Consider the following 22,894-nt stretch of genomic DNA (forward strand, 5'->3'; position numbering starts at 1 on the left):
CGGCGCTCGTACGCCTTTAAGGGCAGCCTGGCCGCGCCCCCACGTGTGCGATCAGCTGACGGCGCGTCCCTCCCCTCCGCTGCCCGCCCTGCCCCGCTCCCTCCGCCGCGAGGTGCGGGCGGCAGCGCGGCTCTGACAGCGCCGCCGGGGCAGCGCCCGCGCCCCCCGCCCGCCCCCGGCGCGCCGAGCGCCCCACGCCACCGGCCCCGCCGCTGCCCCGCGCCCCGTGACGGCGCTGCCCCGCCGGCCCAGCGCCGCTGTCAGCCGGGCGGGCGCCCGCGGCCCCTCCGGAGAGCTCGGCAGCGCGGCGCCCAGCGCCACCCCGGTACATGGATTACCTGGTAGGTTCCCGGCGGGAGCGGACCGTCGGACATCTTACCGAGCGGCTGGGGCAGCGTCCGCGGCGCGGGAGTGTGAGGGAGGCAGCGCGGGGCCGGGGGCGCTGGGTCCGGCCGCGCTGCCGCGCCCGGCCCGCCCGGCTGTTAACGGGCGATAAAGCGGCCGGGCCCCGCTCATTTGGCCGCTATTAGGTTGCTAAAGCCGTGACCCGGGTCGCTGTTTTTTTCCTAAATGCTGGAGCTTAAGGCACGCTTGAATGAACTAAATTGCTGCCGCGGGCGGGATCAGCCGAGCGCCCGGGCAGCTGGTATTCGGGGGTAGTGTTTATTGCTCTTTAATGAATATTGGCTTCATTCGTCTGCGAGAGATCGTATCGCGGGCTCGCATCTCAGCTGGGGTCGTGGCTGGTGTTTGCACTCACCCGCACACTCTCAGCGAGCAAAAACCCTGTGGCAGGGCTGGCTGATGAGCAGGTGGCTTTGTTTTATAGTATGGTACCTGCTTACCTGGTCTTTTCAGCCTAACAGTGTGAGGGCGTAACGAGCACATCCCATCGGCTCCAGTCCTGCTGGGATCCCATTGCTCCACTCTTGTTGCTTTGAGCGCTGTGTTGTGAACTGGTGCTCGCTCCTTCACCGTGAAGTGCTTCGAAGCGTCAGCTGGGGCAACGAAGAGCAGGCATCTTCTGGCCATCCCTGTTCGTTGTTGGTGTCAAGTGTGACCAGGAAGTATTTGGAGTCAGAATCTTGGCTCTGTCATTCATGTTTTTACATGGGATGCTCAAGGGTGTAGGCTTTCAAGAGAGGCTCGTCAAATGCAACAGAATCTCTGGAGATGCTCTTTTTAATGAACTGAAGATTTGCCATGTTGAGATGAGAGCTGCATGCAGGCTTTTCCTTTTGTGACAGCTAACTAAACCAGAAATACATTAAATGCATACTTTACTATTCTTATGTCCATGTAGCGAAGATTTATTTTGGTTTATTGAGCCCCATTCCCGCCCCCCTCCCCCCCCCCCCCCCCCCCCAAATATTTTACGCTTGCCTTTCAGAATTTGAATACTACAGAGAGGCACTAAAAAATGAGTCCCGTGTGGCAGAAATGGTAGGCAGACTTCTCTTTAAGAACCTAGTTAATGAAACACTGATAGTAAACTTGCTGGGTATCAAGTGCAGCCTCATAGCTCCTTGAGAGCCTGGAGCTGTTTCTTAGATTTTTTCCTTTATAAACTTATGTCCAGATGAAACTGCCCATTCTGTACTTTTTGAAATGCTTACATTAACCTTTGTGACTTCTACAGGCTGTTGTGTGGAAGGCCAACCACTCTGAGAACAATAAATTTAATAAGCCTTGGAAACTGAGAACATGTTTTTGTATTAACTAAAGGGGGGAGGGGATTAAATAGCTCTGGGTTTTTTTTCTTCCCCTGACTCTTATTCTCCAGCTGATAGTTTTCCTCTTTGTTGTTGTTGTGTGGCCTTCTTTGGTATCAGCTCTAGAAATACCTCATTGAACATGAGGTTCAGGCACCTCAGAAAGTCTGCTCTAACAACAAAAAAAATTATGATGGTGAGATAGGCAACTAGTTCTGTACAGCTATTTTCAGCTTGTTGTCACAGTCTGCCCTGGTGTAAAGATGGGCCTACTCTTTTGTTCTATGCAAGACTTGAAGTTGTAGTGTAAACGTTAACCTGTGGCAGTAGAATAATTGTCGTGTTATTTCCATAGCAAAAATAGCTGTAAATGTTAAGGAATTTTGTGTTTTGTGCATTTATGTTGAGTTCTTGCACATACATGGGCATCAAAACACAAACAGAAGCTCCCTTTTCTGGTTCCTCATGTTGGGCCCCTGTGTTGCAGCCTGCAGGCAGTGAGGTTTTGTCCTGTGCTTGCAGTTGAGGCAGAGAGCAGAGCAAAGGATGAGGTTGTTTCTGCTTGCAATAGTGCTGTGACAGTATTTGACAAAGTTTTGGTTATCAGTGGGGCTGAGTGAGGGAGTTTGGTGGAAGAAAGTGAGGACAGATGAGGTCAGGTTTCCTGCAGCAGGGACTCAGGAGTCAGTCCATCTGCACATCTTCCCTCAGCCAGCTCTTCCCAAATTTGCATAGCAAAGCTCTTTTCCTGATTTTCTCTGGATACAACGTATATTGATGGAGACATCTCTTCTCCACTAAGAAGCAGATCCCAAGAACTGCTGAACATCTGAAGCACTTTCCAATATCATCAGGCTGTTGAAAGCATTCAAAACCTGCTCAAAGTGAAGTCAGTTGGAGCCAGCTTGGACTGTGGCCTGAAGCTTTTATGGGCAGATAACCAGAACCTGAGTAGGGCCTCCCCTACTTACCGTGTGATCCTTGATTTATGTCTAATGCCATTTGATAATAAATTGGTACTAAAAGAGTATCTTCTGTGATGCTCTGGTCTGTTTTTGCGGTTTTGCATTGTAACAAAAAAGTATCACTGGCCTCTGTATCTTTAATGGCTAGAAGAGGCTCTTCAGCCTGGTGCCTCTTTTATTTTTGTGTTGATATAATTATGATATTATGAGTGATGTGGTGTTTTGTTTTTTTTTTCAGTCAACATGACTAAACTAGGCTCAGCCTCTAAAAAAGAATACATCTTCACTCAGAGGCACCTTTTACTTACACGTGTTTTTCTCCTTGTATTTAGTTAACACTTTAAAAACATATTATTGTGAACACAGCTGCGTCAATGACTACATAATCCAGTGTACTGTCTGCAACTGTCTTCGGCTTCATTCTTGCTACACTGTGTCTGGAAGAATTTTAGTGTATTAGAGACTTGTGTTGGTTGGCCTCTGTTCAGTAGACTATGCTTAATTTAAGGAGTTACGGCATGATGCATCTTGTGAAAAGCATGACATGTGACCAGTCTTACAGTTTTTGCTTGGAGAACTTGTGGGGAAACAATAAAAAAGCTTTGGTTTTTCTTATGTGCTAAAATTACAATGCAAATTTTAAGCTCCTGAGTAGACTTGCACAGTACACTTCTTAAGTGGCATCCTCTGCAGTGGATGAAGTTCTTACATGCTTCCATTCAATGTATCAGTCTGATCTGTGTAGAATTTTTAAAAGCCACTTGAGAGAGTGGTGTAGAAATTTGAATGTGTTTCTTCACAAAAGAAAGGTGTTGTATTGGCCTAAGAGGTTTATAGGAAAAAATTGATAACCTGTTTAATTTTGTATTTTTAGCATTTTCCTTACGATAGCTTATCCCTAAATTATATCCCAAGATACTATGCAGTATCTTAGTTGTATATAAAAATGTTTCTTGGGCAGGTATTGAAGAGCAAGTTACGACCTGAAATGGAAGATAACTCTTCTGGCATGATCAACCGCTTCAGCTTTAGTGTTTTTTTTTTTTTTCATTTTTTTCCCCTTTTCTGGGGAGTTAAACAGGAACATGGGTTCTGCAATGTCAAGAGAGTGCACACTGCTAGTGTGCTAGAATCCTTGTTGCTTTGTTGGGGATTGGTTTCTTTTAACTATAACAAGTTTGAGGGTTTTTTTGTTCTTTGTACATTTGTTAGCTAATACAAACTATTTTACTCCTGTATGCATGCACATGAAACCTAAAATTTGGAAAGTTTTTGAGTAAATGTAACTAAATTTTCAAATTTTAGATGAATATGTGAATAGGCCTTAAAGTGACATAAGAGTTTCTGCTTGGTTTTTGAACAGTCTTGACCTCACATTCTAGACAGTTAGTGTTCAGACAAAGTCTTGGTTGGGGAAAGCTGCATATACCAAACTGGTGTTCTTAAAAGTGTTAGATGATATTAAAAAAAAAAAAAAAAAGTTTCTGAGCAACTTTTCTTTCTTGGGGAGTTTACTTTTAAGACCTTTCTTTTAAATAGTTAGACTCTTTAATTTAATTGGGCAGGTTAGATTCAGGAAGTGGCAATATCGCAATATGGGAAGATCAAGATCAGTTAGTGATTCTGCTCCACCTCAGATCCTGTGTTTCCATTGCTGTTGCCAGTTCCATTGTTTCGTATCTGCAGGTCATTGAAAACATTCTTTCTTATACCGCAAATGTGTTATAGAGGCATATGTTTGAAGGTAGGAGTTTACTTCACTGAAACTTTGTAAACCCATAGACGCTGTCCTTTGAATAAGGAAAACTGGGTAAAGGTCCATACCAGCAACTCTGTATTTTCCCTCTGAGGCACATGCATGTTTTTGATACAGGGCCTGAAACATGAGCAGCAACGGTCTATACATAGGGTCTTCTCCTCTTAGTGTTTGCTGAACATCCCTCTCATGGGAATTTTGTCTCTTGTCATGTAGCAATAAGGATTATTTAGGCTCTGTGTTGACTCATCTATCAGCTCTAACATCCTTCAAAATTTACACCTTCTGTAGAGCACAAGAGCTTTTAATTTATTATCCTCCCTTCTGTTTGGGAAGTTGATTAGACACAAGGATGAAGGGTCTGACAGTTGTTTCAAAATAAAGATATAACTGAATGCAGGAAAGAAAACAACAGCTGTAAGGTCAACTAGTGTACAGGGTGCATACAACTGTGTTAGTGTTTGGATCAGATGTGAATCTTTGAATTGAAGAAGATAATACTTATGGTTGTAGATTTGCATTGCAGAGTGATCACAGATGACATGAACTTAATATTTTTTCGAACGAAACCAGATGGAAAGACTTACTTCGCTAATGGGTTTTTACACCACGGGCCTAGCTTAGAACTATTGTCTGAAGTATGTAGGACGAATACTTGGTCTTCAATGCCAGCTCTTGCTTTGTACCACCACACCATGTTGCTTTGTGGTATGTTGCTCCTGAATTCTTCAGTCAGACCTCAAGCTTGAGGCAACATGATGAATTTCACAAAAGGTTAGAAATGTAAGCTTTTTGTAAGTGAGAATATCTGCGTTTAGTAAGGACAGAATATTCCTTCTAATACCACATGCTGATTAACATTTTTGGCTTGTTGTCAGTGTCATCAGGTCATGTTTTTTAATACTGCCAGCTTGTGATGTTTATTCTCTTAAACTGAGTTCTGAAGTTTTGTGATTGTGTGAGGATATTAGCTCTCCATTAATAAAAGAATAATTTTTAGTTTAGTTTAAAAACACACATGTGGACCCAAAGAGCTGTAAAAGCCATATGAAAAAAACACAACAGTATTTAAAATGTTGTGCTTCTTTGTGTTTTGCCTCATACTGCTCTGCAGTATGTTGTTTTTGCTGTTTTTCACAGAGTGTGCAGCATAACTTTCTGAAGTGCAAAGTGTCTGACTGTATAAAAGTCCTTGTGGACATGAGTAGGGTATTTGCAATTGAGTAAAAGATGTCTCATCTCATGCTGGAGCTCTTCAGCTTACAGATTTTTTTTTTTTTCTCACTGGCAGTCTGGTAAGGTGATTAAATTAATTGCCAACCAGTGTGTAAGTAACTGTGAGGAAGAGACACAAAACAGGAAGTGTAGGTGACAAATCCTTATGCTAGATGCAGTCCAGCCCTGGAGCTTAGAACAAACAGTAGCTTATAAGAACAAACAGTAGGAGGGAATGTGAATCTATGTATGATGCTCTGCTGTATGTTTTGGTGGAGCAGCAGCAGAAGAATTTGTTCATAGGACCCACATTAGCTTTTGGCATTGGACAGTCTGAGTAAGGAAGATGGCATCCCAGATCCACTAGGAACTGTTGATATGGGAGAAGTAAGTTTGCAGATTTCTTTTTTTGTTATGACTTGGAGCTTTTGTATGGAAGAACCATCTGTTTTCTACATTTTATTAACTTTTACAACTGCTGCTGCCTAATCTTCCTTTAAATGATTTTGACTCCAATAGAGGTGAAAAACTTAGAAACAATTAAAAATGAAGTAATCATTTTTTGTAATACAAATTTCATGGGAAGTACGAATGAGCACTGAGAGCACAGCTCTGGCAGTGAATGAGAGGGAGAAATGAATTTAGAGATTACAAGGGAATTTCATAAATAAGAATTAACTATAATAAATAAACTGCATGTGCTTTGGATGGACTGATGCAGAGACAAATACTAAGACTGCATATTGAACCCAGAAAAAAAATTGTAGTACCTCTTTTGATATCCATAATGAAATGGCAGATGAAATTCAGTGTTGATAAATGCAAAGTTGTATATATTTATAGAAGAAGTCACATGGTAGTACAGATGCATGGATAGGCCCTAAAATATCATCAGTACTCGGGAAAGGGGAATGAGGATCCTTCTTTAAAATGTCACCCCAACCCAGACATCTGTCAACAAATTTAGAGTATTTAGAAGGAAAAAGGGAAAGACCTCATTTTTACACTGCTTAAATGTATGGTTTGGTCTTGTCTTAGATGCTGCATGTCTGGTTGCATCATCTCAGGAAGAGTATTGAAAAACCAAAGAAGATACAGAGAAGGATGATGTGGTAATTCAAGGAAAGCAATTGCTTCCGTACAAGCAGGGATTAAATAGTTATAGCCCTTCAGTCTGGAGAAACAGCTGACTGGTATGAACAGGCAATATTCTAGACATCTTTGAAATCAGAAAGAGAGGTAACTAGGCAATAAGTAAATTTTTCCCAATAGAAGAACTCACTGACAGTTATAATCCAGGAACTGTGTTTTCATGTGAGTGTAGTTGAATTCTCACTTGTGCAGTAATGTTAGAGAAGTCAAGATGAGTAGACCAGGAATTTGTACAGTGCCTTCAAAAACAGGTCTGTTGTGGGTTGGTATTAAATGTGATGTTCAGATGTGATGGTAGGAGATCCTGAAGTTGTGATTGCTGGAACATAAGGATAGATCATGAGATATAATTCCCTGGATGTCCTTAGGCTTTGCCATGGGCTAAAGACATCCATTTCTCCTCATTGAGAGGACAGCTAGAACTAGTTCTGGAACAGGGAATTGCAGTTAGAAAATTGACGTGTTCCAAGTGGCGTCCAGGAGTACTCCCTGGTGTAATCAGAATTGCATCAACTGCACAGGAGGTGGGACATTTTAATTCAGAGGAATTGATGAAGATACTTAATTTACTTCAGGGGCACGTAGCTAATGGATTCCTTCTGCTTGGAAGTGCTGCCTTGACGTATGAGGAGAGGCTATTGGCTTTCCAACATCTCTGTTTTAATTGAATTATGACTTTGTATCTAAGGCCCACAACACTGAGTGAACCTGAAACTGTGTAGACAGCCTATGTAGAGAGATGATGCACTCTACAAAGAGTGATCTCTTCTCTGAGTGCTTTCTTCTTGCCTAGAAACTTGCATAATTTCAGGTTTCAGCAAGACTGGAGAAAAGGTCCAGAATTCTTGAGAAATGTCTATGCTGTTCTTGGAGCTTTTAATTTTCTGCTGGCTAATCTGCATCTTTCACTGCCTGGGCCATTGCAGTCCTGGAAACAGTCATGGAAAACTGTTCTACTGAGAATATTGCCTAAAAGAGAGGGGAGCATTGTTCTCTAGTGCATCCACTTGATTACTTTTTGTGATGACAAGAGAATTCTTGGATCCAGTCCTATTCCTGTTCACATATCATTGCTTTTCTATCAACATCAGGTTTCTTCTAGTCTCTAAATTAAGATTTATTTTTCTAATGATTATGTACAAGAAGATTGGTATTTTAGAAATCTAATTATTCAGCATTAAAGGAGAATATTAAAATATTTTGTGTCCTTTTTCCCTGAGAACAGTATTAAAAAGAATGGGGAGTTTAAATTAGAAATGTTATTAACGGAATGTGCTAGAGGGCTGTGACATCTTGTGCAGAAAGGGGAGCCTTGGAGTTACTAGTTGGAGTTCAGTACACAAGGTTAGCAAACAGCAGTTCTGGTCAAAGTTCCTGCTACATTTACTGTAGTGGGTACCCACATGTTCCTCAAAACATAAGTACTGAGAATTTGTTTCAGGCTCCATACATAAAGGCGCGTTAAAAATTGCATATTTTATACACTTGTACTGCTAATTTTTGCCATTTTATACACTGAAAAAGATGCAGATAAGAATGGAGATGGAAAAAACTTCTGCCTGGAAGATCCAGCAATTCCAAGTGATTACTGTGTTGTATCACTTAATTATAAATGAGCAGAAGCGTGCCTGGATCTTTAGTTTATTAAAGAAACATATCACCAGAAAAAAAAACCCCTCTAACATCTTCCTTTTCTTGTGTTGCTTTCTGTTTTTGTGGTCTTGGAGATATATTCACTGCTTGATTTATTTAGGATTATGTCACAGCGAGTTGAGGTCCAGGTGAGTGTTTCTGCTGGGTGGCAGAATTGAGGATACCGGCTCCTGCAGTTCCGTCTGGTGTTGAGCCTTTTGTTTCTTTTCTGAGAACCTGATTAGGCTCCCCCTCCCCTTTTGCCCACTGCGGTTTGTGACGCTAGTGCTTTCAACTTGGTGCTTGCATCTTTGAAGTCATCAGTTGCAGAACATGCTCTAGTTAATCTTTTCAAAATCTGGTCTCTTGTAAATATTATGAGTAGGGATTTAATCTTGTATTTGCTGACAAAATAGATATTATTTAAAACAATGGCTTTGTGAGTTGCAGACTGTGTGCCTGTGTCAGAGCTGAATGAGATTTTTTTTTTTTTTTTAACACTAAATACTGAAATTGTTTTTTACTGATATTTGTACTGGTAGCTGAATACTTGAAAAAATGGGCAGAACAGATGCTTGTTGTATATTGAATGTTGCACAGCTGCAGGGCAGACTTCTTTCAAAGTTATTATGAACAGCTACGTTTTTACAAGGTACTATTAAAGTAACAAAGTATTGGCCAAATAGGAAAGTTAGCCATGAGTTTACTTTCAGTGGGAGAAGTTATTTAATGTTTGTGAGATGACCTTTTGCCTAAGCAGAAGGGTGCTTTTTGGCAGAGATGCATGTGTATATTGTTTGATATATTTGACCTGTTGGCTCAATTTTTCGCTTTTGACATGTGAAGTCATTTCTGTGAAGAATTAGTCCTTGTAGAATTGTATCAAACAAGGTATCTTTCTTTCATAGTATTTGTAGGTATATTTTTACATTTTTTTTCTTTTATTTTCATGCTTACCGTGTAAAATCCTTTCAGAAAGCAACAGTAAACTGTAAGTAAATTAAATGCAAATTTTACAACAATTGTTTTGTTGCCCAATTGTATGGTCCCAAGTGAGTTGCACAACCAAAATAACGAAAGATTACAAGTATCAAGAATAAACTCCCCATTGTAGCAACAGATTATCAACTATATCTTAATTCAGTGGTTGGAGTGATAGTCTGAAGGATATTATCATTAAACTTTAAATTATTTAAATCAATTCCTGTCACTTTTTCAGGGATTAAACTGAAATACTACTGGGGACAGAATGTAAATTTTCAGAAGGATAGGTGAATATGATATTAATAGATATTAATAGTAGCACTGGATTTAATGACCTTTTTTACCACAATAGAATGTAGTTTATAAGCATTATCTTGGGGACTTGAAGAAGGGATTATCTTAGTATTTCACTGGGAAATGCATAAGGGAAACATTCATCGGTACTGTGTGTGACAGAATTCGTGCTTTATAATTATAGCCTGTGGTTTCAGAACATTACAGTAGCAAGCAAACCCAACAACAGATGAGTAAGGTAACACAGGATGTAGGTTGTTTTATTCTACTGAAGCAAGGATCTACAGGGGCTTACTGTGGAATTTGAACTGCAGTTTAGTACTCCCACTAATGTATAGCCTGGAAATACTAAATAAAAATTAAAAAAATAAAACAATTTATAATGCTGTGCTTGTCTAGAATAAAAGCAAACAGTATATATGGAGAAGCTGTAATGGTTTGCTGCTGCTGCATGTTTACTTCTCTTGCAAGCTGAAATAAATTTACTTTGGATATAAAGTTGTGTCTGCTAGCAACATAGAATCTGCCAGGATACTGAAAATGCAAATCACTGCATGTATCACCTGGTATTTAAGTATGGCTTAAATTGCCGGAGACCCAGGTTAAACATTAGGAAACTTTCTAGTAGAGAGGGTAATGATGCACTGGACTAAATTGCTTGGGGAAATCATCCATCCCTGGAACCTTTGGAACAAGGTCTGCAAATACTGTCAGGAGGGGTATGGTTTCTGACCCCGCCCCACCACTTTGTGTAACTGCAGGATTTCTTGAAGTCAGTTCCTATTTCTCTGTCATTTTTTTCTTTCTGGGTGAAGCTCAGAGCACAAGTGATAGACTTGGATGTTTGTTCTTAAAGCTGCAAAAAAAATTTCCTTAAATTGAAATGGTGCTTCGAATCAGCATTTCCTTGTCATTAATAATATGCTAGATTACTTCCAGTAAGAAAAGAAAATCAACTGTTCTGTTGAAGTTTGCTTTCAGGGTTTTGTGCTGTGCTTTTTGACTTTCAGACAATTCAGCGAAATACTGTTTGTTTCAAATTTAAATGTAACAGTTACAGATAAAGAAAAATGTTGGTACACATTTTTTTTATTACTTAAAATTAATAAGATCTATTCTTTTGATTTTTTTAAAATCCCAATTCTAATTAAATGGGTATTTCATTTAAAAGGTGGGAGAAATTAGAAAGCAGATGCTGAGATGATGTTTTGACTGGTACGTTTAAAGTCTGTATCATCCAGCACTTTATCTTAGATAATGTGTGAACTTTTAAAATATTAAATAAAAATGTTTCACTTTGGCTTTAAGTTTTGGCTTTAAGTTTTGCCTTTCAAATACCTTATATACCTTTATATATGGTATTTGAAAGGCAAATTTCTCAATTACTTTTCTGAATAAATCATTGTAAGCTTAGTTTATTTTACCTAATTGAATAGGAAATATGGCAAACATACAGTAGTGTTTATTTTCGTGTTGGAGAGCTGCATTTATTTCCTGGCTTTGTTATGCTGATTAAAGAAGGTGTTTTTCATCTGTTTCATCAGAAATTCGTAGTCCATCCTCAGCCTCTCTGGGTGACTGCAGAAGACATAGAATTGTGGCATCACAGCAGATCGGAAGTTGAGCAAGTTGAGGGTAAAAACTTTTAATATGATTTTTCCCAGCTGTAAGAACAGATAAAATAAAATGTTCATTTTCCTGTTCTACTTTGAACATGAAAATATCAGAAAGCTAAAGGAATAAGACTCCAGAAATGTGCAAGCATTAAATTATATACATTATTTTGGTATATAGAGGAAGAAAGTTTCAGTGATGGTACAGGGAGAGAAGAACTGTAACATATAAGCACAGAAGCTCTTTACAGTCTACTAGGAGGCCAAAAAGCACTCCATTAAAATGTTTCTTGCAGATTGTTTTTGAAACAGAGTAGGTAAAAATAAATGAGACTGAAAGCTTACATGCAAATTGTTAAGGTTGTGTACAGGCATTTTGGGGATCATTGGGTAATCAGAGGCCTATAATTAAATACTGAACTAGTAAGTGTAAAGGTGTTGACAGCTGCTTCTGTATGAAAGGTAGTATGCATCTGAATAACCTGAATTTATATGGCATTTTTCTCAGGTTGTTTAATACAGCCTTGAAGAAGTTGGTTTTTTTGGGGCAGAGGGGAGACATGGGAAGAAAAGTAGTTCTGAATAAATAGCATTCTTGGTAATTTCTTTATTTTGGTTCCTTTAGACTATGTCTGAATGTATCCAGCTCTCATTTGCTGTTTGTAGAATTGGCATTTACACGGTAAGGCAATGTTCTAACTAAATAAGTATATTTTTGTTAGTGTTAATGCCATTTGAGTGAAAAGAAGTTGAGATTTTTAGTACTGGATTTAAGTAATGCAGATAGCAAAAGGGCTTTGTCATACTAGTTTGCATAAACAGACTACAGTAGGTTTTTGTCCTGCCAAAGATTTACTAAAACCAGAAGAGAAAATGTATCCTCCACTTTAGTTAAAAAAGTGAAAGAAAAATTCAGCCAACCTCTTGAGGTGTAAGAAAATTTAGAATTCATGTGCATCAGTTGCTGAGAATTCTTGTGTGTTGTTGCTGAAGGGTTTATGTACCTTTGCCTTTAAATATCTATGATGTTTGAGTAACGTCACGTATTACGTGACGTATTACAAACATGTTAGCTAAATGCACATATTGTAAGCTTTGTCTGAAAGCCTTAACATTTGGAAATGCTGTTAAGTTAAACTTACCTTATATAAGAGAAATAAGAAGTTTACTTCAAACATATGTCCCAAATATGCTAGCATTTATTTTTCTGCTCCCAGTTGTTCTAATTAGTGATGAGAACAGTTAGATGAATGGGGTTTTGCAGAAATTAATTGCACTACTACAGTAATGTGTAGTGTAAACAGAGCTTACACAATGTATAAGACCCTGTTGCTCAAATCATGCTTCATATCCTGGAGCTTTTGGAGAGGGAATGCTGCTCCTTCTGTTACCACTTTTCAGGAGGAAGCCTGGAATGTACCACTTCATTCAGTCAAAAGTGTAGGTGAGTTTTGAACAGTGATGAGGCCTATGTGCTGTCAGTAAGTCTTACCTGAGGACAGAATCTTAAAGCTTAACATCTGCTTTTGTTCATAGAATTTGGTTCCAAGTAGTGTTTAATATCTTACTGAGTTTTTTTTCCCATGACATTTGCCTGCTTTCTGTTTTCAACATCTAAATGTCTTCTAAATGGTAGAAGAGTCAAAGGCATATTTCTTTATGGTATTTAAATTTCTTAGGAAGACTTTCTCTCTAAAAATCCCTATGTGATAGGAGTATACTATCTTGAAGGATCAACAGGGTTACAGTATGAGGTTTCAATGGCTGCAAGGTACTCGAATGGTTTGCCAGTTCTTTAGAAGGCTAGAGTAAGCTGTTCAAATTCATTTGAGGGAATGTCCCAAGTATAAATGTGTGTGTATTGCAGACCTGGGTATAAGCAGGTACAATGTACAACAAAATACATCCTCTTACAGTAATCAGTTCTGTTTGAGTTTAAAATTGGTTAAGTGTTGTCTATATACTGGAGTGCCCTATTAAGTTGTGGTAGCTGCAGTTACAGTGATAGTTGTATAACTGGTATCTCACTCTCACCTTCTGGGCAGCAAAATACTTAGTGTTTTAAATTGCAAAATAAAAAGAGCTAGCTTGGTTTGTTAAAATGCTGAAAGAAATTGATTTCACTGACTGCTGGCACTTAAGGGAGGATAGTGAAGAAGATGATGACTAGACTTCAGAGCATCTGGAGATGCACAGTTGTGGCCACAGTTGTACAGGCAGGACACAGATCCAATGTAAAGTGCATTTGAAAGTTAAAATAGTTCATTTAGGAAAATGCTAGGTGCAGAGAGTACTTGCTTACATAAAAATGCCTGTCATTGGAAGGGTGAGTTTCAGATGATCTGACAGGTTGGTGGGTTTGGACAGCTTTGGTATCAGAATAAACAGAGAGGCCTGCTGAAGTGAGAGCTGTGCAGAAATATAGTGTGATAGTTTCTGCCTCTGCACCATGTCCTGCTCATGCTTGTAACTCTGTCACTGGCTTTGTTGCTCAGGTATGTCAGCAGTCTGGCAGCTAGCAAGTATTGTGTGCTCCATACTGATGTCAAGAGCAAACCACAAAACTCCAGTTCCTATTTCCCTTTTAATTAATGCCTTGTGTCTTGTGCTTTCTGCTGCATGCTGTTTTGCAGATTCAATAGATTTTCTGTTTGCTAGTTGATTGATTTTTCTGCAAAATCTAAGCAGTCTCTCAGATGCCAGTCCTTAGCAGCACCATTTGTTCAGCTTGTACTGTGTTACTTGGACACTTCCTTGTCCTCATGGTACAATGCTGCAAATAAGGCTTTTAGTCCTTTGGACTACAGACATCTCAACTGTTAGTCTGTTATCAAGCTGCTTATCAGTAACACTCTAAAGCACCCATTACATCACCTGTACTACACCATTAAATAGGCTTCCTGTTTTTATGGGACATACAGATTATGAGATGGAGGAAGAGTTTATATAGTGATCTGCGGCAAAACAGCCTGTGCTGCCTTCAGTTACCATGATTAAGAAGTCAAAACTTTGTTGTCTTGAGCTATGAGAAAACCTACATCTTTGCAAGAGTACAGGAAGAGACGGGATGCCCATCTCTGAATCTGAAACTGATGGATGTGTATTCTAAAAGGAAAACATTATCATAAACTCAAATGAAAGATTTTGGGATTAAGAAATCAACCAACCAATGAAAATAAACCTCAATGTGTTTCACATAGCTAGTAGCTTCTGGCAGAAGTACCAGTTTTTCAGGTGCATGTTTCTGCTTCTCCCACCATACTAGTATCTGCATCAGATGTGTCAATTGGATGTGTGGGAACAGGCAGATAAATTTGTGAATCTGCGTGACTGTGGATATTGTAAGCATATGGCAGCTTGTAACAAAGGTTTTAATTTATTTCCTTTCTGTTTCTGATTTAATTTTCTTAACCAGATAAAGGTCCTGTTAAATAATGATGGAGAATTCTACCTACATGAACCTCAGAGGGAAAATAATCCAAATTTTTTTGTCTTGTAAAACAATTTTTATGTCAGGACACTTGCCACCTTTATACATATTTAGGACTCCACCTTGGAAACTATGTGCATGATTAGGTGCCTACGCAGATACTCCAGAATGTTCACTGATACTCTGTACTAGGCTTTGAGACTTTTGTTCTTTTCATCCATTTGCATATAATTTTAAGCTTTTTTGAGCAGGTTCTGTCCCTAACCCTTAAATGTGACTGCAGGAACATGCAAAATGTGATTTTCACATCACTTGTTGTTTTGGACAGCAAAATGGACAGAAGCCTCTGTGGGGTGAGAACCATGCAAAAATACCTAAGGAGGCCTAGTGGCATGGTCATTTACTGGTATATATTAGAAGTAAAAATACTGGAAAATGCATGTTCCTGTTTCAGGAAATTAAAAAGTAAGTTTTTTTTTGTTTTCAAAATATGTCATCAATAGATAAATAATTTTGTTTCAAAGCAAAACAAGGATAATGAAAAGCTCTCTGTAGATCTTTCTGCTTTAAGACGCTGGGTATGGCAAAAGTGATGCACTGTAGCAACGTTGCATCAATGTTGGCATCACCTTCCTGAAAATCATGAGTAGTGGATATTTCAGTTTTAGTAGCCTCTTGGCTTGAATTTGCGCATTGAGAAGTGGAAATAAATGACGCATTTTTACAGCTTTGCTTGCTATAGTTTATATATGGTAAGTATAGTTAACGATGCAAATGTGCTTTTAGTTTTCTGGTTTACTTTGGACTTACTTACATTTGTCTTTGTTTATAATGATAAATTCATGTCTTGAAACGATTTGACTGGAAACAGCTGTTGTGCTAAGGAGTTTGTCTGATGTTAGAAAAAACCAGAAATAACATTTATTCATAAAGTGGTGGAGAGGAAGCTTTTAAAAGAAGAGAAACCAACTGAGGCAGCAACTAAAGGCAGCCATGAAATAGGAGGTAATCATGGGAACATGTCTGGGAGGTTTCTGGAGCCAGCCTGTGAGTTAGAGTATGGAAAGCTTCCTATGAGACTCTTTCCCCCCCACCCCCCCAACACGGTTTCCCATTGGAAAATACTAAGTTAAAGTAATAACAGTGTTCATATAGCATATCCTGTCTACTCCTCCCTTTCCCATGTCGTGTCCTTGACAGGAGCAGCAAAACAAAAGCACAAAAGTGCAGCAGGAAAAAGTCCTTTTATGTGCTACCCTTGGGGAAATGTGGATAATTCCATTCACAGTTACTGCTGATATTCTGTGGACAGACTGTTGGAAAGGAAAGGTGTAAATGTTTTTAACTTCCAGCCTTAAATAAAAGGTTTTCGTTATCACCCTGGTCTTGGCTGTGACTTGGATTGGGTGGGACTATGCCTGCTTGGTTGTTGCAAATCTGTAGTCAAGCTGCTTGGACCATGCTAGGTGTGATTTATGTTGCTAGCAACCTAAACAGGAGAAAGAGTGGCAGATTCTCTTGATGCATGTGTCACTGTGCATGTGAATTTTAGCTATACTGTGGGTTTTTTACTATGAGCTATGAGACTTTTCCTGAAATAAAGGTACAGTTGTAACATTTTTTCAAATGAGGAAAGTAAAGACAGGTGAAGGGGGAGAACATCAAGGCTGGGACAGGAGTGAGATCAGAATACAATTCTCTTACCTTTCTTTCCACAGAGCTCGTTGGTTAAAGTGAACTGTGCTGTCATTGCTGAGCAGTCTCTCCTTGTGGCCAGAGCTCATGTTCCCTGCTCAAAGAGCTCAGCAGCTTGGTGCAGCCAGTGCTGCTGCAACAGCATTGCTTCCTTGGGCTATTCAGTGATATACACTGTATTTCCAGCTCTTTGAGAACCTCTGACAATTAGTAATTGATTTCACTTGGAAAGGTATGGTTTGCCAAAATAGCCTGTTAATTTTTGTCAGAATGTCTGCTGGGTTGGAATAGAGCTTTGTCCTGGGCTAGGGCCTTTACAAATACAGGTTTTGTTCCATCTGATTTGTCTCTGCTGTCCATGGCTCATTCCTGCCCTACAGGACAGCAGGGCTGTTCCACAGGCCATTGGCTTTAGGGAGGACAAGAGGAAAAGGCCAGATCATCATTACAAAAAGACTCCAATCTTTTCTGTTCAGACAAGGTGCTGTTCAATTTGCATTTCTCGAAGCTGTGGGGTTAGTTATCCTGTACGTAAGTGCTGTTTTGCATTTTCCCTGTGGAAGTGAGGATTCCTAATCCTCAGTCTTGCTGTCTGTCCAGAAAACCGTTGTGTAATGTGTTGTCAAAATGTTGTATTTTGCCTTCATGGTGCTCCACATGGAAAATAAACTGCTCTTGTCAGGCTCAAGTGATGCAGTGGGTGATGGTATGAGCATGGAATTTTTCTAGTGGCCTCTGCTGAGCATCCTTTTTTTGTGTAGTTTGCAAAGTAGCCTCTTTAATTATATTAAAAAATTATTTTAATTGAATATAATAGGTTTAAAATGTAATTTGTAAGTACATTGCAAGTAAAGATATTTAAAATTCTGACAATCTCCTATGACAAAAATGTCCTGTTTGAAATCTGAGGTGCCCTGAGATTGTGGATTTGGAAAGATAGCAGAGGAACCTGTTGAATTAATGGCAAATTACAAATCTAGTAGTTCACTGTATCATTTGAATTATTGAGAGGATGAAAAGACTAGAAATGGCTCTTCAGTGAATGTGAATTTTTTTCTTTCACATTCTGTAATGCAGAGGTTGGGAGTATGGATAGCAATGAGATGTGCAAAAGAGCAAATCGATTTGCAGGGATTCCTGACTGGATGATTGGAAATTGTGATGGAAGACTCCCTGTGATTATGGTCAAAGTTGCATGCTCTGCTGTCTGTGCACATTCAATCACATCCTCTACCTTGTATAGCTGGATGAGTAAGAATCTAATACGTGATCTGCAAGTGGAAATAGGGGTCAACAGTAATATATACCACTCACAGTATTTTGCATGCAGTTGCAGGTTTTTTTTATTCTGTTTTTTTTTAGTCCTAGTCTTGCCAAAAATGGTGTTGCTTTTGAGTATGTATTACAAACTGTTGTCAATCTGTATTTGCCTTTAACAGCAATTGGACAACCACAGAGCACTAGAAATTACACTTCTTGCAGAATAATCATCTTTCACAAGATGTCATATTACAGCAGAAGTGGGAAAAGTTTGTTCTGCAGGTCTTAAACTTTGTACTGTGAGCTCAAAAGTTGTCTGTTTGTCCTAGAATGAGAGAAGATTGCTTTTTCCTGTGAACATGCATGCCCTGTATCCTGAGGGCATCAGTGATAGTTACTATTATGATTGCTGCTGAAAATAGTTCAACTGTTTTCTGAAGACATCCTGCATTTGTTCAAGAATATCTATCTGTTAAGGGAAGAAGTCATACAAGTGGATAGTAGATTAAAAATAAAGGAAATGTATCAAATGACACAAAATGTAATCTGTTCACGTGTTAGCTTTTTTTTAATTTTTTTGGTAGAAAGACATTTCTAATTCTCACCATCACCGTATGTCTATCCATGGTGTTTTTAGTGTTTCTTCTCGTCTTAAAGTTGAAAATGTTTGTGCAGGTGTTGAAATTAGTTTTCAAAGTGGTTTGCTGAATATCTGCTGCTACAGCTTCTTTATAATTATAGTGTGCTGTCTTCAAAGTAGTTTAAGATTGTATGCATGTGTAATTAAATCCATAAATGCTTTTGGAAAGGCTGTTCTACAACATCCTTTAGAGCCTTTTAAAGTAGATAGTGCTTTTAGATCTGCCTTCTATTACAGTGTTTGTATTTTGATCAGTTTGATTATATTGCACACAAATCATAAAGCCGGTTGTATTCTGTCATATGAAACCTTTTGAGTGCCACTTCATTTTTATGGCAGGGATTTATACAGTACAAAACTATACTGAATTTTTACTGGGTTTATATTGCTGGGTATTATGTTGTTTAAGAGTAGAAAACAACAGTGTTTAATAGATGCCATAAATTCATACTATGGTTCCACTGGTAGGTCTGTATATACTTAAATTTCAAAAGGAAGCTTTCAGGTAAGTAATTGTTACTAGGATCTCAAATGCCATTTGGGGCAATAGACCTTTAGGTTTAAGAATATCTTTTGTCATGGGAAGCAAAGGCTACATACAGCTATCACATGGTATGTTGTAACCAAGATTTTAAAATTCTGTTCCTGGTATTGTCACAATTGCCTGTGTCAATGCAGGCAAATCTCTAGTACCTCTGTTTTCAGCAATGCTTTCTAAAGCATTTCCCAAGGCTTTCCAAACTTACGACTTCAATTTTTTTAGCTTTATTTAATGCTGCCGGTGAAAGTGCTACACCTACCTTGTTTCACTCAATCTTTCTGGTGTCTTCAAGACCCCATGAACACAAATTATTTGTTGTGCAGTTATTTTGTCATGGAATGTCCTGTGTTGAAAGGGACCCGCAAGGATCACTTGAGTCCAACTTCTGGCACTGCACAGGACAACCCAATAAAATCTCACTGTGTGCATTGTCAAAATGCTTCTTGATTCATATACTGGGACCTTACACATTACAGAAAAAACAAGGTTGGTGAATCTTCAGATCCATTCCCACAGAGCTTCTCATCTGAAAGAGTTTTTTTTTTATTAGTGTAAGGAAAGCAACAGCAGCCAGTGGAATGAAATGTCCCACTTTCTCCTCCTGTTCTCCAAATCAAAGTGTCGGTTAAGAGAGGGACACACAAGTCTGCTATATGTTTCCTGGGCTTTCAACAAGATGCAGATGCCAGAACAGAGAGTAGCTGCTCAGTAGCATTTTCAAAACTTCATTTTAGCCTTGAGCACATGCAGGCACCATGTTTTTGAACAGATCCATAGTCTTCCAATGGTTTCTTTTTCAAAACAAGGCAACATGTTTCCATGCTGCAACTGGGACTTTTCAAGGGCATGTAATGATAGGACAAGGAAGAATGGCTTTGAACTGAAAGAGGGAAAATTTAGATTAGATATTTGTTGGGGTCTCCTCCTGTGCCATGGAGCCCTGGGAGATGGGCCCTGGGGGGGAGACACGGGGTCTCCCTGCCCCTGGTCAGTCTCATTCCCCATTGGTTGTTTTGTGTTCCCCGGTGTGGCCAAGGACCCTCGGGTCCCGTGACTGCGGAGTTCCTGAGCAGAGCCCTGGCCATGCGGCTGGAGAAATAAACATCTCTGAAACATCTACCACGAATCTGTCCATATATACTTCATTTCTACGGGACTCCTGGTTTGATATATGCGTGTTAACAGTAACCCCCGCTGTAACAAACTGGTGGAGGAATGCGGGCAAGACACTGATCCCTGAGGAAGATTCGTGAGTAAAATAACCACTCTAGACCTCTCTTCTCATCTTGGTTTGGATATTCTCTCTGGACTATGGAAGAATCGTGGGAAATGGGGCTCTCTGAGCCACAGAAAAAGTATCTAGAAGTAAAAGGAATCCTTGAACAACAAAACAAAAAAGTAATGCAACCGGGAGATCTAGAACACTTTTTCATCTGGCCTTTCAAAAGGTTCTCCGATATTTCTCGAGACTTACTTTTTGATATCGAACCTCCTGAATCTTGTGAGGGGTGTTTCTGGGATAAAGTAGGAGATCAAAGAGAAGCTTTCCGTGCATACCTTATAATCAGGGAAGCCCTTGAGGAGCATTTGAACGGTCCCATTACCCCTAAAGCAGAAGATCCTACTTATCCCGTGGCCGAGGCCGCGCGGCCGCCATCCCAGGAACACATGATTGCAGCCGTGCCGGCGGAGGTGCCTGCGCTGGATGCGCCCGGCCCCCTTGGGAGCGTGCGCCTTATCACGGACCCCATCCCTGTCTCGGGGTCCCCGGCCACGCGGCCGCGAGTGAGGGAGCGATGCCGCAGGCGCCGCGGGTGCCGTGGGCCACGAGCAGCCAGGAACCGGGGGTCAGCGTGGCAGCCCGCTCTGAGCACACGGCTCGGAGAGCCCTGTAGAGCGAGAAGCAGCGGTTTCCACAGCGACACGAGGAGCCGCACAGCGCCGAGCCGGAACGGGGCCGCACCCAAAGCAGCGTGGAGTTGGCGGAGCGGAACCACTCACAGGGCACGGGGCCAGCGGCGATGGCAACGCGGGGCCGCGCAGAGCCCAGACACGCCGGAGCAGCGCCGCTCGGAGAGCGCGGAGCAGCCACAACGCGGGGGCCCGGCCGAGACGTCGGAGTCGGCGAGGCAGCGGCCATGGGGGACCGGCAGCCACGACGAACACGCAAACACGTGATAGGAGGAGTCGTAGCCACGAAAGTCACAGGAACTGTGAAATGGTACAATGTGAAAAACAACTATGGATTTATAACACAAGATGATACAGGGGAAGATCTATTCATCCATAGAACTGCCATTAAAAGGAATAACCCTAAAAAATTACCTGCAAAGTGTAGGAGATGGGGAAGTTGTACATTTTGATATAGTGCAAGGAAAGAAGGGTTTACAAGCAGCAAATGTTACTGGGCCTGGGGGTATTCCCGTCAAAGGCAGCCGTTATGCACAAAATTATAAACAATATCCATCCCAGCAATTTCCCTACCCACAGCCTACTTTCCCCTTTTACCCTATACCCAATATGAACCCCTTCCTAAGTTTACCCCATCCCCAGTTTATTCCTAATCTGTTTTTCACCCCATGGCTTCCCTATACAATTCCATTTCCCTACAATTCCTCTCTGATGCCGAGGGGGGGATGAAAAGGGGGAGGGAAGAAATTAAACCCTCTCCTGCCTCAGTTTCCCCACAAAGCATGCCCAGAGAGTTCTGTCTCCCTTCTGTCAGCCTTAAGATGTTCCAGAGAATCTGTTTGGACATTTAAAGACTCAGGAGGGTGGCTTGTTTTGTCTTGAAACTGTTCTTGTTATCCAGTTGTTTCTATTCTCCTTTTATTAAAATAAAACAGGTGAGGTGTTGGGGTCTCCTCCCCTGCTATGGAACCCTGGGAGATGGGCCCTGGGGAGGAGACACGGGGTCTCCCTGCCCCTGGTCAGCCTCATTCCCCATTGGTTGTTTTGTGTTCCCCGGTGTGGCCAAGGACCCTGGGGTCCCGTGACTGAGCAGTTCCTCGGCAGAGCCCCGGCCATGCGGCTGGAGAAATAAACACCTCTGAAACATCTACCACGAATCTGTCCATATATACTTCATTTCTACAGGACTCCTGGTTTGATATATGCGTGTTAACAGTAATCCCCGCTCTAACAGATATTAGAGAGAAATTATTTGCTTTGAAGATGGTGAAGCCCTGTGACAGTTTGCCCTGAGAAGCTGTAGATGCTCCATCCCTGGAAGTGTTCAAGGATAAGCTGGATGGGGCTTTGAGCAACCTGGTCTAGTGAAAGATGTCCCCAACAGTAACAAATGTTGCATCTCAGGCAAAACCCACAACCCATCTTTTTTGCTAATCTTTGCCTCAAATTCCATTAATAATGGATTTTTTTTAACCACTCTTTACATTGTAATGTAGTCAGTGTAAACATACACTTTACCCTAACGGAAGATGATTATTTGTACCCCAATTCTGAAAGTGCACACATTTCCAAAACATGTGAGATTATGTTTCTTAACCAGGCCTGTGTTAGCATTGTCTTGAAGATCTGTGTACTTCATTTTGTTGTCATCTTGGGTTGAGAGGAAGACATTCCAGTGCAATTCTCTGTAATACATATGTGTAAGTAATAACCCCTCTGTATAGGGTTGTATCTAGAGCCCCAACAGAGGTTGCTACTCTGATCGATATTGACTCAAGTCTGTGCTGTGACAAGCAGGCTACAGGTGGACAGGGATTACATCAAACACATCAGTGTATTTGGAAACCATGCAAGGTCTTGCCAAGTGCACTTCTTGTCTGTGTGTGGAAAAAGAGGTGGGATTTGTTGTGAAGTTGAATCTGTATAGGCAAAAGATGTGGAACCATGAAGGGAAAGTGAAGCAAATGTGTTCACTAAGACTTGACAAAGACTTCTGGTTATTGACATCAAGATTTGTGTTTCAGGTGCTTTTGCCTTGCTCTTCATGAGAGTTGTGTGTTGTTTTTTTCTCTACTTGAATTTATTGTCTGTGGA

The 22,894-nt window shown here is 40.5% G+C and overlaps 1 protein-coding gene across 1 annotated transcript in view; it reads left to right on the plus strand.

Annotated features, from left to right (window-relative positions):
• Positions 1–217: 217 nt before the first annotated feature.
• The window catches only part of ARL15 (ARF like GTPase 15), a 230,204-nt gene continuing 207,527 nt past the window's right edge, over positions 218–22,894 (plus strand). The window contains exon 1 of the mRNA XM_082301488.1: positions 218–341. Coding sequence (XP_082157614.1) covers positions 330–341 — 12 coding nt within the window. The 5' untranslated portion in view covers positions 218–329. The remainder of the gene's footprint in view (positions 342–22,894) is intronic.

This window comes from Coloeus monedula, assembly GCF_965178545.1.
Source record: "Coloeus monedula genome assembly, chromosome: Z".
NCBI lineage: Eukaryota > Metazoa > Chordata > Aves > Passeriformes > Corvidae > Coloeus > Coloeus monedula.